Source organism: Aulonocara sp. 'chitande type north' Nkhata Bay, linkage group LG16, assembly GCF_057382095.1.
Source record: "Aulonocara sp. 'chitande type north' Nkhata Bay isolate Kocher_YH1m ecotype deep benthic linkage group LG16, A_spYH_male_GT1.1, whole genome shotgun sequence".
NCBI classification, from domain to species: Eukaryota; Metazoa; Chordata; class Actinopteri; order Cichliformes; family Cichlidae; genus Aulonocara; species Aulonocara sp. 'chitande type north' Nkhata Bay.
Genome location: NC_141359.1, coordinates 8,673,491 through 8,684,315, shown reverse-complemented (window position 1 = coordinate 8,684,315; position 10,825 = coordinate 8,673,491). Strand labels below are relative to the sequence as shown.

General features: G+C 41.9%; 1 protein-coding gene across 16 annotated transcripts in view; it reads right to left on the bottom strand.

Annotated features, from left to right (window-relative positions):
• Nucleotides 1–153: 153 nt before the first annotated feature.
• Nucleotides 154–10,825, bottom strand: part of neb (nebulin) — a 59,659-nt gene continuing 48,987 nt past the window's right edge. For 10 of the 16 annotated variants that reach the window (XM_086267262.1, XM_086267265.1, XM_086267261.1 and 7 more), the window contains 16 exons: nucleotides 10,175–10,288; nucleotides 9,385–9,489; nucleotides 9,187–9,291; nucleotides 6,814–6,918; nucleotides 6,307–6,399; nucleotides 5,327–5,419; nucleotides 4,710–4,802; nucleotides 4,289–4,381; nucleotides 3,894–3,986; nucleotides 3,188–3,280; nucleotides 2,600–2,707; nucleotides 2,054–2,240; nucleotides 1,799–1,891; nucleotides 1,451–1,591; nucleotides 1,247–1,356; nucleotides 154–1,006 (listed from right to left, as the gene is read on the bottom strand). In XM_086267262.1, coding sequence (XP_086123388.1) covers nucleotides 833–1,006; nucleotides 1,247–1,356; nucleotides 1,451–1,591; nucleotides 1,799–1,891; nucleotides 2,054–2,240; nucleotides 2,600–2,707; nucleotides 3,188–3,280; nucleotides 3,894–3,986; nucleotides 4,289–4,381; nucleotides 4,710–4,802; nucleotides 5,327–5,419; nucleotides 6,307–6,399; nucleotides 6,814–6,918; nucleotides 9,187–9,291; nucleotides 9,385–9,489; nucleotides 10,175–10,288 — 1,800 coding nt within the window. In that variant the 3' untranslated portion in view covers nucleotides 154–832. The remainder of the gene's footprint in view (nucleotides 1,007–1,246; nucleotides 1,357–1,450; nucleotides 1,592–1,798; nucleotides 1,892–2,053; nucleotides 2,241–2,599; nucleotides 2,708–3,187; nucleotides 3,281–3,893; nucleotides 3,987–4,288; nucleotides 4,382–4,709; nucleotides 4,803–5,326; nucleotides 5,420–6,306; nucleotides 6,400–6,813; nucleotides 6,919–9,186; nucleotides 9,292–9,384; nucleotides 9,490–10,174; nucleotides 10,289–10,825) is intronic. The other 6 variants (XM_086267277.1, XM_086267274.1, XM_086267271.1 and 3 more) reach the window with 5 other exon arrangements.

Here is a 10,825-nt window from a genome sequence, read left to right as displayed (position 1 = left end):
AAGGATGTAAGAACCGATAATTGAGAAGGGCTCGTGTCTAGACTGTTTTGTATTTGGCTCGGGGAACTTCTACCGTTCGACTGGTGCAGTGAAAAGAGTTTTTAGCAGTGATCTAATGAAAGAGTCTGAAATGAAGAGGAGGAGGCAGAGTGGTGCAGGAACTTGGTGTGCTTTATTAGCTACTGATTGAAGGTAGAGGACGTGCTTTAGCCAGGACCTAAATAATCGGGAGAAACAAAACACACATTTTACTAGTGGCCAGCCTTCGTTATAAAGGAGGGAAAACTGAGGCTTGGCGCAGAGAGCTTCTCATGATTTCATCATGGAGGAGGTAGATGGTGACTTACTCCTTTCTAACGTTCATATTTTCTCTACATGGACTCTCCGTTAAAAGGGTTACATGAAACTTTTCGAGCCCGTTGTGTTTCAGAGAAAATACGTTGGACAAAAAAATGATAAATAACGTAAATGAAATGTTTGAAATGTACAAAATCAAAGGGCCAGTTTGTGTGTTAGCCTCGCTTTTCCAGGACAGGAACAGAATAGTTAAAACAATCTAACACGTTGTCATTCGTAGTAGGCACATTATGTATAATCAGATCTATTTATATGGGTCATGGCATGAAGCTAATATCACATCCACAGGGAGCGGGGGCAGCAGCATATTAATGATGACAGACTCCACGAGAATCACAATACAAGTAAAATACAAGTACAGACACTACAAGCTACACATTGCACTAAGCCACAGCTGTGATCACAGGAAGACCGATGAGTTTGCCCTGTGGATGCATCGCGCCCACTACGGAGGGACCGTGGGCGGGCTCTGTCTTTAGATTGCTTCAACATAGTTGGCTGGCAGCATGCCGGTCTTGCCGGTACGCTGAACAGTACCGTACATCCAGCCTTCGTCGATGGACTGCACGTTGACGATGACGTCGCCGTCCTTGAAGGACACCTCGTCACTGTCGGCTGCGGTGTAGTCATACATGGCACGCACGGTTTTCTGAAGGAAAGAGATGGACACACTTGACAAACAAGCAGAAATTTTAAATTCAGCTTCTTTTCTTCAGGCCATAAAATAATGTAACTGATGTACTAAAATAATGATAATCCCACTGAACGTTTCAAACCTGCTTTACCTGACCACACCAAGCATCACCTGTAGCATCACTCCCCACAGGAGAAAAGTTAAACCATGTAAAGCGAATGGAGTGTATGTACAATATAAATATATGTTACTAACCCCGGTAGTAGAGGGGTGTGAGGGAATGGAAGAGACTGTGGTCTGCTGGGTGGCCACTGAAGATGACCTCTGCTGCAGCTCCACGGTCTTCACAGTAGCATGCTGGTAGCCTGAAGATGTTAAAATAACAAACAGATTAAGTAGAGGGGAAATTATTCTTCACTCTCAAGTGTATTTGTTGCTGTTTAGTCTGATGAGGGTTACCAATAGAGGAGGTCATGAAGCCATTGCTGTAGAGGGACATGTGGTGGTCAGCATCCTGGGACACCTCAGACTTCTCATCAGCCACGCCGCTCAAAGCGCTGGTGGAGCGGGAGTGCTCCTTGCTGCGACGCTGAGCTTGTACTGTCAGAACAGCATTAAGACATTATTTCAAATGCGTATTATTTATTTAACTATCAGTGACACACCTGCTTCACACACGAGAAGCAATACATAATCCTTTGCCAGTCACTTAGCTTCCCTGACATTTAATGATAACTTTGAATAAATCCATCAGGAGCATAACTAAAGCTTTGGCTCTCTGAATCGATCCTCTAGAATTTCAATCACCTGACATCATGTGCAGACTCCTGGACTGGATGTTGTCCTCAGCGGGGTCGTAGTCAAACACAGAGCCGGGGTTTGTGCGCCACACACGCAGATCTGAGGAGATGAATAGATCAGCCGATAACAGTCCGTATTACAGTTTTGCTTCAGGTATGTCTCTCCAGAATGTAATTTTGAGGTATTTTGTCTTTCAGTTTTATTTATTTTTTGCTAACAAGCTAACAACTCCTAAAGCTTAGTGCTTGCTGTTGTCGTTACCAGTGATGGTCTCCTGGTCGTGCTCTATGGCACGTCTCCTCTCCATCTCCACCACGCGCCTCTGGATGCCACGGTAGCTGATGTCGCTGAAGTCCTGCGTGTTCTTCTTCACACGCTCTGTCACAATATCAGTGGTGGTGGGAGTGAAGCTGCCCTTGCTCTTCTCAAAGTCCTCGTGGTATCTCACCTGAAGTGCACAAATACAGTAAGTGAAGCTGCAGGGCGGATGGACCCATTTTGCACGAGCCAACCAAACTGGCATCGATGCCAGCCTTCACTTTAACTACTTAAAATACTAAAATGTGTTGTCTGTCTTTTTTCTCTATACCAAACCCATTATTTCTCCATTATTGAATCAATTCTAATTTTAGTTTGTCTTTGTGTAGCAACATTGTTTAAGACTGGCGACCAGATTCTTGTTTTGAATCATTTTGAGATGATGAGGTGTCAAAGAGTACTGAAGCCTTACTCTTCAAGTAGTCAAGTAACAACGAAAGCACTTTTCCACTTAGAACAGAAATTAATCAAACAAGCACAAAAACTTACCCCAGAAATGATACGCTGAGTCTCCCTGACGCGCCTCATCTCAGGTGTGTCCAGAACAAAGGCGGCTTTGCCCTGGACCTGCTTGCGGAAGCTGTCAGAGTACAGAACCTAGAAATGACAGATCAAAAGTAGTAAGGATCTAAAATATTTCACACTCCCAAACCATCATTCAATAGCTGTTAGCATCCACAGCACAAGAGGTGTGGTCAGAGAGACTTAATGCCAAGAGGACACAGGCAGCTGCTGGGATGAGCTATGGCACTACTGGGATGAATTAGCAGGGAGACTTTTATTAAGTGGGCGAATTATTAAAAGGAAATAAAGTTATTTTCCAATCTTCAGTGGGAGACCGAAAGGAATAAGATCAAGTGGGAAAACAGCAGGAGAGATTAGCAGTGATGATGTGCACAGGCACACCACAGCTGGAGGTATTAAACATATTTTAAAAAAAAGAGAGAGAGTGCAGTCAGGTGAATTAATACGATTAACAAGAGCCAGGGGGACACATCAGAGTTAGAGAAGGGTTAAAAAGAGGTAGGAGTAGAACATTTCTTCAGCAGAACATGTTCTACAGGTTCTGAAAGGTACCGAGCTAATGTTTTCTTGGTTCCTTTTCACCCGCTCCATCTCTGGAGTAAACACCACAGGCGTTCCCTTGGCTGAACTGTCTTTATACAACACCTACAGGGCAGAAGCACAGCACCCCGAGGGGCCAATCAGAAACTCAAACATACAGACCACGCACACCTATAGGACTGCTTTCATTGACAAGGAGGAGTTTTCTGGAAATATCTGAGATTGATTAAACTCAGAGAGGTCATTTCTTTAGTTGGTGGCATTTTTTTGGTATATTATTTTGGTATATTTAAGCAGCGTCTGAGAAATTGGTCCTATAGAGTGATCCATCCTGGTAGCTCCTGCTGAGCAGCCAGGATCTCTGCTGTACGTGGAGACAAACATCCCTAATGCTTTAGCAGGAGATTTAGCTGTGAAGTGGAAATTAAGAGCAGCACACAGCAGCTTAATGTGAAGAAAGATGAGCTGCAGGTTAGAAGATAGTAGACTCACAGACCAAAAAGGAAGATTTTATTCAGTTTAGGGGACTGATGATTGAGGATTAAAATAATAAAGAGAAAAAGGCAAGGGTGTAAATTAGATGGATGGGCAGTCTGGGCCCTGGATGGAGCTTGATGAGATGAGCAAGAGATGATGAGGAAGGGGGAAGTGTATGATAGGCATTATTATAGGACTCTACTGTTCACAGTTAGGAGCAAACGTGGTACGGTTCCACTACCGAGCTGATGTGCTTCTGGGTTTCTTTGACTCGCTTCACTTCAGGGAGATCCGGTATAGCTGTTCCTCGACCCAGAGAGTCCTTGTATTTTATCTAACCAAATAAAATTTGGGGATTCGTGCAGAGAAAGTACAAAAAAAAGTAAGTAACAGATCAATAACAGAAAAACACGCAGACAAAAAGCCACAAGCGGCACCAAAAATCACAGCAGAGACAGAACATGAAATTAAACACACATCGTTCCCTAAAAAATAAAGAAGCAGGTTTATGTTAGACACACACAACAACTACTGGGAAGATCTACTGGAGGCTAAGGAGAATTGTTATAGCACTGTTTGAGGTGGAGGGATGAACGGATGCAAATCGGAGACTAGGGGTTCACTGCAGTGGAGTACCGTGCTAATATTTTGCTGATTGCGTTTAACTCTCTCCATTTCTGGCGTCTCTGATATTGATGTGCCTCCTCCCACGCCTTCTTTGTATTGATGCTTTGAATAAAACAGCACAAAAAAGTCAATTATTGTTGTAACACACTCAAAAGATGATTAGTTTTCAATTTAGGAGGGAAGGAAGGAATTTAAAAAAATTAAAAAAGACAGAAAAATTCCAAAGCGGAGTAATAAGGAAAAGGGAGGGTATTTTTGTCTCGTAAAAGGAAATGACGTATGGAACATGGTTAGGATGTAGGAGGGGAAAACCAGCGCTAAATACAGGAAAGGTAAAGTTTTCTAGATAAGTAAGATGAGATCAGAGGGCGTTTGGGGGGAGTTATTATAAGGAAGTCATATTAGGGTCACTGCAGTCTTTTTCCTCTACCAGGCTGATATTCTTCTGGGTTTCTCGGACCCGCTTCACCTCAGGCAGATCTGGTATGGCTGTGCCTTGACCCACAGAGTCCTTGTACTGTATCTGCCCATTGCACAAGTTACACAGGTGCAAAATCAGACGGTGACAAACAAAAGCACAGTTTGTACTGTAGACACATACACAGGCAGCTATTCATAAAAACAACATGAACACCTGAAATGAGAGGATACTGATTTCCAGACATATTTATGTATATTTAAAGGGACTAATGTAAAAATATGCAGGTTGTTTTCAGCGTGAGTGATGTTTAGTTTAGTTTATTACTTCAGGGTTCACATGAAATTAACAATGAGTTATTACGCAAGCTCTAAAAGTCCCCTGTGGATGATAAACTGTGAATTATTTTACAGTGGAAACAAGAAAAGTCCTCTAATGAGTTATAAAAATGAAATATTAGCACGAGGACAGATATCTGTAAAAAGAAAGTTGAATGTAAAATCATTATTTGAAGAGATTAGATGTGATGGCAGGTCTGGTTTTACTCTTTGATGCTAGAGGAGGAGGAAATATGGAGGGAGGAGTGGCTGAGGAGTAATGAGGTAGGGCAGGGTCACTCTGTTGAGTACCGTGCTGACGTTGCGCTGGTTGCGTTTAACCCTCTCCATCTCAGGGGTCTCGGGCAAAGCTGTTCCTCCTCCCAAATCCTCTTTGTACTTAATCTTACACGGACGAGGAATCAAAGCATAAACGAGTGGTTAGCCTCACCGAGCGCTAATTTACTTATCTTGCACCTTTGGGAGCACACGTCAACAAAAGCACACAGAATGAGACAAACATCTATACAAACATTTAACAAAGAACGCACACATTTCAGGTGTTGACTTCAGAACAACTGAAATGAAAAGGTTACTGATCATATCGGTTTTCAGACGCAGGTGCATGTGGGTGATGCTTAGTTTAGTTTATCACTTCAAGGTTCAGATGAAATTAATTATGAGTCTGTTAAGTCCTCACAGTCCCCTGTGGACGATAAGATTCTAATTATTTCACAGTGGAAACACCATCTGTTTACACTATATCACCAAAAGTATGTGGATACACAAATAATACAACCGTGTTTTGTTGAGACTGCATTTTAAAAGCATGGACATTCATGTGTTGCATTTACTGTTGTGTTTGCAGGGATTTGCTCCACATCAGCCACAAGACTCTTAATAAGTTCAAACGCTGAGCCTGCATGATGAGGTCTGGGTTCTGTCAGGGTCCAAATATAAAAGGCTTTTTTTCATGTACCCAAGTCTGTTAAGTCCTGTAAAATGAACAAATGTGAACTAACAGCCCCAAACAAAGGCACAATAAAGTCTCCACATACTTTTGGTCATCTAGTTCTTAGCATCTAGGGATTCTTTCTGGGCTCCAAAAAAAAATTAGAATGAAAAACAGGTTTCTGCAAAAAACAAAAACAGTTGAATATATAATTATTATTTGGAGAGATTAGATGTGATGGCAGGTCTGGTTTTATTCTTTGATGCTAGAGGAGGAGGAAATATGGAGGGAGGAGTGGCTGAGGAGTAATGAGGTAGGGCAGGGTCACTCTGTTGAGTACCGTGCTGACGTTGCGCTGGTTGCGTTTAACCCTCTCCATCTCAGGGGTCTCGGGCAAAGCTGTTCCTCCTCCCAAATCCTCTTTGTACTTAATCTTACACGGACGAGGAATCAAAGCATAAACGAGTGGTTAGCCTCACCGAGCGCTAATTTACTTATCTTGCACCTTTGGGAGCACACGTCAACAAAAGCACACAGAATGAGACAAACATCTATACAAACATTTAAAAAATAAAGCACACGCATTTTGCCTGATTACAACACTTTGAGCAAAGCGTTTCACACCACAACGTCTGCACTAAGAGTTTTAAGTAAAGGTTAAAGTATAGAACCAAGGGTTAAGAGTTAGTTACACAAATTAAAAACTGCTTGTTTTGCAAAGTTAAAAAAAATAAAATAATTTGCTCTAAATAAAGAAGGGCTGCATATCAAGGTTTGTTAAAAAATGTGGAACGCCAAAAAATGTGATATTAGAAAAAGTTAAGAAAAAATATTACGGAGTAGATACCAAGCTGAAATTCTTTGTATTCTCTTTAACACGCAGCATTTCAGGAGTGTCCTTTACAGTAGACACTTTGCCCTTTATGTTTTTAAGGTCAGCCTGGTATTGAAGCTACAAGGAGAAAAACAAAAGTGCAGTTAAGATGTTTCACAATGAAAAAGAGGTCAAGTCTTCACGTATATCCCTGATTAAGGCACAAAACTAACTGGAGTAGAACATTAAAACAGTACATACAAACAGAGGCGCCTCCAGAATTTTTTCATAGGGGTGGCCATGTGGGGGCCACAACTAAAAAAAGTGGGGTAGCACAGCAAAAACAGAATTTCCCGTTTTATTATGCAGTTGTGAAATATACAGTGGGGCAAAAAAGTATTTAGTCAGCCACCGATTGTGCAAGTTCCCCCACTTAAAATGATGACAGAGGTCAGTAATTTGCACCAGAGGTACACTTCAACTGTGAGAGACAGAATGTGAAAAAAAATCCATGAATCCACATGGTAGGATTTGTAAAGAATTTATTCGTAAATCAGGGTGGAAAATAAGTATTTGTTCACCTCAAACAAGGAAAATCTCTGGCTCTCACAGACCTGTAACGTCTTCTGTAAGAAGCTTTTCTGTCCCCCACTCGTTACCTGTATGAATGGCACCTGTTTGAACTCATCATCTGTATAAAAGACACCTGTCCACAGCCTCAAACAGTCAGACTCCAAACTCCGCCATGGCCAAGACCAAAGAGCTCTCAAAGGACACCAGGAAAAGTATTGTAGACCTGCACCAGACTGGGAAGAGTGAATCTACAATAGGCAAGCAGCTTGGTGTGAAAAAAACTCAACTGTGGGAGCAATCATCAGAAAATGGAAGACATACAAGACCACTGATAATCTCCCTCGATCTGGGGCTCCACGCAAGATCTCATCCCGTGGGGTCAAAATGATCATGAGAACGGTGAGCAAAGATCCCAGAACCACACGGGGGGACCTGGTGAATGACCTGCAGAGAGCTGGGACCAAAGTAACAAAGGTCACCATCAGTAACACACTACAACGGCAGGGAATCAAATCCCGCAGTGCCAGACGTGTTCCGCTGCTGAAGCCAGTGCATGTCCAGGCCCGTCTGAAGTTTGCCAGAGAGCACATGGATGATACAGCAGAGGATTGGGAGAATGTCATGTGGTCAGATGAAACCAAAGTAGAACTTTTTGGTATAAACTCAACTCGTCGTGTTTGGAGGAAGAAGAATACTGAGTTGCATCCCAAGAACACCATACCTACTGTGAAGCATGGGGGTGGAAACATCATGCTATGGGGCTGTTTTTCTGCCAAGGGGACAGGACGACTGATCCGTGTTAAGGACAGAATGAATGGGGCCATGTATCGTGAGATTTTGAGCCAAAACCTCCTTCCATCAGTGAGAACTTTGAAGATGAAACGAGGCTGGGTCTTCCAACATGACAATGATCCAAAACACACCGCCCGGGCAACAAAGGAGTGGCTCCGTAAGAAGCATTTGAAAGTCCTGGAGTGGCCTAGCCAGTCTCCAGACCTCAACCCCATAGAAAATCTGTGGCGGGAGTTGAAAGTCCGTGTTGCTCGGCGACAGCCCCAAAACATCACTGCTCTCGAGAAGATCTGCATGGAGGAATGGGCCAAAATACCAGCTACTGTGTGTGCAAACCTGGTAAAGACCTATAGTAAACGTTTGACCTCTGTTATTGCCAACAAAGGTTATGTAACAAAGTATTGAGTTGTATTTTTGTTATTGACCAAATACTTATTTTCCACCCTGATTTACGAATGAATTCTTTACAAATCCTACCATGTGGATTCATGGATTTTTTTTTCACATTCTGTCTCTCACAGTTGAAGTGTACCTCTGGTGCAAATTACTGACCTCTGTCATCATTTTAGGTGGGGGAACTTGCACAATCGGTGGCTGACTAAATACTTTTTTGCCCCACTGTAGGTTACTTGAAAAATATGGCAAATAACATAGAAGGAAAAGAATAATTATGCCTAGCTTAGGTCTCTGTGAAAACCAAATAATATTATGAAATCCATAATAATCTGTTTTAAACAGGATTAAATGAGTAAATATATGGTGTCTTCCTCTCTTTTGTGCCCATGTTTATTAGAATTATTACCAACATTGGACAATCTTGCTGGGTGGGGGCATTCGGTGGGGGGGCAGCAAATTTTGAAGTGTGGCTAGTGGCCCCCTGTGGCCCCCCCTTGGTGGCGCCCCTGCAAACATATAAAGTACTGGAAATATAATTTTACAGCAGCTATAAAGACGGACATAGAGACACAGGATGCTGAAAGAACCTCAGTCAGGACGTGCTGACCTGTCCGGACGCGGCGTAACTCCTCGTGTGTTACTTACAGTGCTGAAGTTCTTTTGGTTCTCGCGGACTCGCTGCATCTCTGGAGTATCCAGGACTGGTACATAGTGAGACATGGTCTTCTCAGCCTCCTCTTTGTATTTTTTCTGTTTGGATGATAATACAATTTGTGATTTTTTTTATATATGCTAATGATTTATCCTGATGAGAGTGGTGGCTGGGTCAGTTCAGTAACCTACCTGGCTGACGATGTTCTTCATCTGCTGAGCATGGATGATGTCAGGGGTATCGATGACAGTTGTGTAGCTGGCTCTGTCCATCTCAGCGGTCTGCTTGTACTTAGACTGGAAAAGAAAAACAGCCAGTCAGCACTGATCATAAATGCAGCGGAAAATATTAACAGATATTCCTTTTAACACCGGACGTGTGCTCATGGTTTCACCAAACGTTAGTTTTATTTATTGTACCATTCTAGCCTAGTTCTTGTCTTCTGAGTTTTTGATGCCTGTTTTTATGTTCGTGAATACAAATTGACCTGAGCTGTCATTTTGTATTTACTCAAGTTCTTTCTTTGACTTTGTTATTTGTGTTTACTTCCTTCACTGTTCCCTTGTATCTGTGTGCTGTCTCTATATTTAGCATTTGTCTTTTAGTTAGTTCCCATTTTCCTCAAAGCTTGATTTTTCTTTGTGCATTATGTAAGTTTACTTCCAATGTTGTCATTGTGCTGACTTTTTTCACCCGTGTCTCATTCCCCACATGTCTCCCCTTCCCTAATCAGCCTCAGCCTAGTGTGAAGAAATAGCCCTCTCATCAGCCCAGTCCTACTCTGTCTAGTCTAAATGTTCGACTTTTGTTACTCTTGGAATCTTTTCAGTCCAAATTAACCTGCAATCACTCTGATTTTTTTTTGTCTTTTACATAAATAATTAATTCATAATACCTTCATTTCATATCAGGGGCCTGCAGCTCACATTCTGGAAATCACTGCTCCAAGAAAGCGATGCAAAAAACATTTAAGATTCAGACCTGACTGAGGATCTCCGTGGCATTCCTGGCTCTCATAAAGTCTGGGGTGTCTGTAGCCAAAGCCAGCATTCCCTTGCCCTTGATCTCCTGCTCCAGAGACTTTTTGTACTCTCTCTGTAAACACCAAAAGTTAAAATTTTTACACATGATAATGTTACTCTAAAAAAAACACAAAACGGGGTTTCTACTCATTCATACTGAAGAGGGCTGCAAAACCAGAAATCATGAGGGGTCAGAGAATAGAGAAAGTTAGCAGAATCTACGTAACGGATGTGGTAACAAGACTGAGTGTGAAGCTTGACACAGAACTGAAAATAAAACAACAGCAGTCAGCAGTTAGAGACATGACATAAAATAGACTATTTCTACTTCTTCAGTTTGTTCATTAAGTCATCATACATCTATCTTGCAATCTACAAATCAACCTCAAATGCACTCAGAGTATATCTTTTCAAAAACAACACTACCGACAACAACAAAACAATTAAGAGATCTGCAAGCACCGGGATCACTTATGAAAAAAGATAAAGTCATTAAAATTCTATAAAAATTCAACATTGCATGTTTGACTTGAAAAACAAGAGAAGAGAAGATATGCTTTGGGTACAACTGAGGCTGATTTTTGTAGGATTCATAACACACAAATAAATA